Source organism: Oryctolagus cuniculus, chromosome X (assembly GCF_964237555.1).
Source record: "Oryctolagus cuniculus chromosome X, mOryCun1.1, whole genome shotgun sequence".
Lineage (NCBI taxonomy): Eukaryota > Metazoa > Chordata > Mammalia > Lagomorpha > Leporidae > Oryctolagus > Oryctolagus cuniculus.
Window position 1 is genome coordinate 45,532,262 of NC_091453.1, and position 6,201 is coordinate 45,538,462.

Below are 6,201 nucleotides of genomic sequence, written 5' to 3' on the forward strand. Positions count from 1 at the left end.
AACGGCAAACTCTCCTCAGTAGCACAACTAGGAGAATGGCCTACTCTTCAGGGAGGGCGTCCTGGAGGCAGGGGTGAGGCATGAGAACAGGGGGAGTGTATATGGCTTGTCTCAAAGCAGCTGGGCTCTCTGCCAGGTCTGACACAGGCCACAGGCAAGCAGGCTTTTCGCTCGTTCCCCTGCCTCTCCCCTTCTCCTGTCCCTACCCCCATTCTTGGCACCAGGGCCTATGGAGAAAAGGGAAGAAAAATGAGTGGGCAGAAATAGCTAGCTGCAGCCAGGAGCACATCTGGCTTCCCGCTCCTCCAACGCCCCTTACTCTTTTGCAGGCTTCTGATAGGAGGACTGTACTGGAACCGGGGGAGGGTGGGGAGTTAGAGCAGGCCTGGGTGGGGGTAGGGTGGGGGCGGGGAATAAGTTGTTCCAAATATTAACTGGTTTTGTGAGGTGGCCTCTGGGCTGGAGCCTGACCACCTAACTTCCTGTTTTTCCTCCAGCTGCCTCCTCCCCTCCCTCTACTCAGGGCGGGAACTGAGGGGGGTGGGGAGGAGGGAGCAGCAAAGTTGGCCAGGGTCGCTTTTCTGATTCCAAGCAGGCTGGGGGCCAGGACGGCCTCCTTGAACAGGGGGGGTTGGGGGTGGGGCACATATAGCTCTGGATCCCGCTGTTGCCTCTCCACACTTGCTCTTCGGGCCACAGCAGGAACGAGAGGCTCCTGGAAAACTTCCAGCTTCTCGCCAGCTCTTCCATGAGCACACCCTGGGCCTGGGGCCTGAGATCTCTCCATGCAGGAGCAGCCACGAACTCCAGAGGCGGCGGCAACGCCAGCCACACCAGCCACACCACCAGCGCCACCACCCCCGGCCCCGCCGCCCAACCAACTGCCTCCAGTCCCTTCACTGCCAGTTTTTGTGGACCATGCAAAACAGCCAAGTAAGTGAGCAGGGGCTGGTGTGGGTAGAGGGAGCTTCCTGGGCTGCAAGTGCTTGCCTGTGCCCTTTTGTACCATCAGCGACAAATGTGGGAGGCCCAGGCAGGCTGCCTGTCAGAGGATAGGGGTCACTGAAATGCTGATCTGAGTAGGTGTTTTGACCCTCCTTGGTTTGCCTGTCTGTGCTTCTCCTGCTCTCTCTCTCTCTCTCTCTCTCCCTCCCTCTCTCTCTCTCTCTCTCTCCTCCCCTCCCCCTCCCCCGTTCTTATCTCTCTTTTCCCAGGCAAGGAACTCATTAAGCCCAAAGCAATTTTCGGGCGCCCAGTAGAGAGATCCACAGAGGCTGTTCCTGCTGATGCTGCTGGTGGCGCTGCTGCTGAGGAGTGCCCGGGACCAGGTGCCAGGGGAGTCGGAGTCAAAAACCACCGCTGTCAGGTCTGCCGACCCCCCAGCCAGTTTCTCAAGTCAGGCACCTCCTACTCCCTGTGGAGGCCTAGGGATCTCTAAAGCACTCCAGCTTCCACGGTCACCCCCTCCCCATCTTCACCCCCTACCCCCAGCTCTTCACCTCCCTTGGTGACTCCTATTTTTGCTCGCTTCCCCACCCCACCCCACCCCACCCCAAGTTTTCAAAGTGATGTCACAGGATTAAGAGATATCTCCGTCCCTATCTTGGCCATTTAGTCTGCGGTTGCCTGTCTGTGACTGCCCCTGCTGTATACCGTGGCACATTTTTGTTTTTCTCTCCGAGCCACCAGAAAGACATCTCCTAAAAGCCCCCTGAAAGACATCTGTTTCCAGGCTAGGCTGGTTTTTCTCCTGGAACTGCTGGGCCCAGGAGAGACTGGCCAATCACTGTGACCACACCTGAGAGCTTGCTGTCCTCCTGATTCCTGAAGACCCAGAAGGAAGAGGCGCCCCCAGCACCCCCGCCTGGGGTAGTCTCCCTTGGGTGCCTGGGCTGCCACATCACTACTGTGGCCCCTAGTCCCCTCCCTGCCCTGGCTAAGCCTTGGAAGGAAGAGAAAGGCAGGACGACTCCATCCTAACCCCTGTCATCCCTCCTCTTGCCAGCGGATCCGAGCCAGCCGAGAAGCAGGCTCACGGTTTACCATGGAGGGCTCGGACGATAAACTGATCCTGAATGTGGGGGGCATGCGCCACGAGACCTACGTCAGCACCGTGCGGGCCTTTCCAGGCACCCGCCTCTACAAGCTGACCGAGCCACCACCGCCTGGCAGTCCAGCTGCTCAGGGCCCACCGGTCCGGGAGTTTTTCTTTGACCGAAATCCTGAGCTCTTTGGCTATGTGCTGGGCTATTACCGTACTCGGCAGCTGCACTGTCCTGCCGACGTTTGTCGGGATGTCCTAGAGGAGGAGTTGGCTTACTGGGGCCTGGCGGAAGCGCCGCTGGCACCTTGCTGCTGGCTCAAGCTGAGTGGCAGGGAGATCCGTACCCAGGACTTCCTCTCCTGGGAGGCCTGTGAGAATGCCCACGTGGACGAACGCCTTCTGCTGAACCCCGTCGAAAGCCAGGGGCTGCGGAATTCTTGGAAGCCATGGCTCTGGGTGCTTCTTGATCAACCCCGGTCTTCCCTGGGGGCCAAGGTAACTCATTAATCGTGTATGGCATGGTGATTGGGGCCGGAATCTACAGACCTCCAGGGTGTTTTGAAGGGATCACTCCAAAAGGGAGGCAAAGAAGGGTGGGAGTGGGGATGGCTGGTATATGAGGTGACTTCTGACATGCCGCTCTTCCCACAGTGCCTTTCCCTGATCTCCACACTCTTCACCGTGTGTGCCCTGGTCATCTTCTTCCAAGAGACAGAGGTCCAGCTGGATTACTTCTCTGCCAACTTCACTCCCATGGGACATGGGGTAGGGGCTAGGGAAAACCACCAGCAGCCGCAGTCACAGCCACAGCCGAACCATGGTCTTGTGTTCCACCGTGCCCCCCATCTGCTCTACCTGGAGCTGCTCTGTGCCCTTTGGTTTGGAACTGAGCTCTTTGCTCGGGCCATTTCCTGCCCTGATAAGGTGCGCTTCCTATGCAGCCCTCTGAATCTGGCTGACATTTTCTGTTTGTTCCCTGTGCTAGTGGAATTGGTGTTGGGTGAAAAGGCTGAAGGGCAACCCCGACTAAGCCTGACGCTTGGGGCCATTCGCTCTCTCTATGTCCTCAAGCTGGTTCGCCTGCTGGGCTTCCTGGAAAAGTCCCTGGCCCTGAGAGTTCTGGTTCACACCCTGCACTCGTCCTGGAAAGAGGTGTGTGCCTTTCTCCTGATTTGGGTGGCTGAAATCTTATTCTTTGGCTTACTCCTCCTCTATGGGGAGCTCCTGGGCATGTCCACGCCAGGTCAAGGAGAGCCCCATTTTGGAGACATCTTCACGTGTCTGTGGTGGACCGTGATAACACTCACCACTGTTGGCTATGGGGACATCTATCCTCTCTCTGCTCTGGGCCAGCTGACTGCTGCTGTCACAGCCACTGTGGGCATGTGCACTGGTGTCTTGCTGGTGCCCGTGCTCCTGGTCCGCTTCCAGCGCTATTATGCAGTAGCCCTGGCTCACCAGAAACTAAGACCCAGTGGAATCCTGTAACAGAAACATTGATCAAAAGGGGTGGACCCCACCTTCCCTTCCTTCCTTTTGCCAGTTTTTAGTTACAGATAAGGATTTCTGGTTTTGGACTTGGCAAAGAATCCTTCAGGAATAGCCCCAGGTCATCGCAGTTCTTGCTAACCAAGGCCTAGGGATCAGGTTGCTCCCGGTTATTAAGGGGGCACCCTGGAGGAAGGGGACTAGGGGCTTCATCTTTCCCCTGCCCCACCCTAGGGCTTTCTCTTAACTCTAGAATGACCAGGAAGGAGAAAGTGTAGCTCTTCCTGGACTGGTGCTATACCCCCCTCTCAACTAGCTCTCTTCCCTCCCATCTACTCATCCTGCCCCCCCACCAACCAGACCCTAGTCTAGATGGGGGACTTTTGAGTGATGGTAGCTATAGGCTGTCAACATCAGTTGCCTATGGGTATCAATGGTGATTGGCTGTGGGTTTTGATAGCAGTTTTCTGTGATTATTGACAGCAACTGGTTATGGCTATTGATGACGATTGGTACCTTCTGTACCCAGACATAGCCAGAGTGTAGCATTGCTCTCCATACTGCTCCTAAGACAAATGCTCCTAAGAGCCACAAGGAGGCCTCTGCAGATTCTCAGAGACTCTTAAGCAGATGCAGGTCAGCCAGGTCTGAACCTGAAGTACTCTAACTCTATGACCTCCTCAACCCATTTTATCCTTGCCCAATCCTCCCCGCTCCTTCCCATCTCTTTCATTATTTTCATAGTATTTCAGATATAGTATTAGCCATCATTAATCACAATACATTAGCCAATATTAGCCACAGTATCTCAGCCACAATAACAGTATGTAGTCACTGATAGACATGAAACGTTATTGTTGTACATTGCATGGACAGGAATGAGGAAACTGGGATTGTTGGCGAGAATAGGTAGGCAATTTCCTCTTCCAAATTTTAAAAATCGATATCTGGATTTTATTCATTTACAATTTTTTATTTTTTTCGGAACACTTTTCAGTACCCACAACGGGTCTACCTCCAATCCTCGCTGCTATTGAATACACCCACCTTCCCACCTCTTCCTCTTATTTTTTTTTTTTTTACTACCTGCATGCTCTTCCCTCCCAGCTTTCTTTTTTGTGGTGCCCTCCCACCGTGCACCCCTCTTGGAACTGGCTTCTAGGAGGGAAAGAAGGGACCTCCTCAGGTCTGACTTCAACTCAAGCCACTGGTTTGTCTGAGGAAGTGTCCCAGGCCACTGGGCTGTGCTGGGAGGTTGAAGTGAACTCTCGCTGTTGCGGAAGCTGTGAGCATAAATTCTGTTTACAAAACGTTTAAATAAAATATCCTTTGAAGTTTCCATTTCACGATCTGTCTGTTTTTTCTGGGAAAGACTTGTGGGCATCAGCAGGAATAAGGGTGGTACAAAAAAACCTAATTGCAAGTCTGTGTGGTCAAGTAATTTGATAGGGTAAAAAGCAGTTGGCTTTTGTCATTGCATCTCCTCCTCAAAATAAGCTATTATCACTCACAGACTTCTTGTTTGGAAGGGAAACCCCCCCTTTTTTAAATATTTATTTATTTATTGGAAAGGCAGAGTTACAGAGAGGCAGAGAGAGAGAGAAAGGGAGGTCTTCCATCTGCCAGTTCACTCCCCAGATGTCTCCAATGATCAGAGCTCCGCGGATCTGAAGCCAGGAGCCAGGAACTTCTTCAGGGTCTCCCATGTGGATACAGGGGCCCAAGGACTTGGGCCATCTTCTACTGCTTTCCCAGGCCCTAGCAGAGAGCGGGATGGAAAGTGGAGCAGCCGGGTCTTAAACTGGTGCCCATATGGGATGGATGCTGGCACTGCAGGCAGTGGCTTTACCTGCTACACCACAGTACCAGCCCTGGGAAAAACTTCTTGCTAGGAACAGGGTGAGGAGGGAAAGGAGGCAGACTCAAGAGTTGAGGAATAGAAGACTGGCTTTCCTATGTACGGCATGCTTGTGGGAACCCTGGCTACTCATTAGAGGTGGGAAGTTGTGTTGGTAAGAGAGAATACAATTTAAGGAGCACTGAAAGGGGATCAGGATTATAGTAAAAACATCAAAGACAACCTCAGCCTTCTCACTGCCTGGAGGTGGAAGATGTTGGAACAATTTGCTGCTTTCAGAGACTGTTCTAGTCCACAGCACTTAAGTCACAGATGACAAAAATGACATCTAGAGAATGGAGATGATTTTTTCAAGGACACAAAGAAAAGTGATAGCAAAGCTGGGACTTTTGTCACCTCAGAGGAATACTGTATCAACCTTTGTCAGCTCACCAGCATCAGCAATGGGTGATTAGAATTCCCAACTAAAAATACACTATTACAAGTAGCAGCAGTGGTGGCAGTGGTGGAATGAAGGCACAGAGGTGGGGCTAGGACGTTATGGAAAGCTTGGAAGCTTGTAGGGTAGGAGGTTAGGGTTGAAAAGGCCTTAGGGAATGGCTGGACCCTGCTTGGGCAGGAGAAGAAGAGGATAGAATGCCACAGAACATTATAAAAAGAACATGTCAGGGATGTAAGAAACCTGAAAGTGCATCAAGTCCAACCCTATCCTTCAGTTGGGGAAACTGAGGCCTAGGAAGGGGCTAGAACTTGACCTGGTTTATAATAGTGATCCAGGAGCAGAACAAGGTATGTTTTCTCTTGCAACTGG

The 6,201-nt window shown here is 52.8% G+C and overlaps 1 protein-coding gene across 1 annotated transcript; it reads left to right on the forward strand.

Moving 5' to 3' along the window:
* The first annotated feature begins 398 nt into the window (after positions 1 to 398).
* Positions 399 to 4,878, forward strand: LOC100338015 (voltage-gated potassium channel KCNC3). The gene is made up of 4 exons (XM_002720058.5): positions 399 to 933; positions 1,215 to 1,366; positions 2,006 to 2,539; positions 2,696 to 4,878. Exons 1-4 carry the CDS (start codon positions 786 to 788, stop codon positions 3,530 to 3,532), a joined length of 1,671 nt encoding a protein of 556 aa, XP_002720104.2. The 5' UTR covers positions 399 to 785; the 3' UTR covers positions 3,533 to 4,878.
* Positions 4,879 to 6,201: the final 1,323 nt, after the last annotated feature.

Coding starts and splice junctions, on each gene's coding strand:
- LOC100338015 (XM_002720058.5), top strand. CDS start 786: ATGCAGGAGCAGCCACGAACTCCAGAGGCGGCGGCAACGCCAGCCACA. Junction 934..1,214: donor GGACCATGCAAAACAGCCAA/GTAAGTGAGCAG, acceptor CTCTTTTCCCAG/GCAAGGAACTCATTAAGCCC. Junction 2,540..2,695: donor GGTCTTCCCTGGGGGCCAAG/GTAACTCATTAA, acceptor CTCTTCCCACAG/TGCCTTTCCCTGATCTCCAC.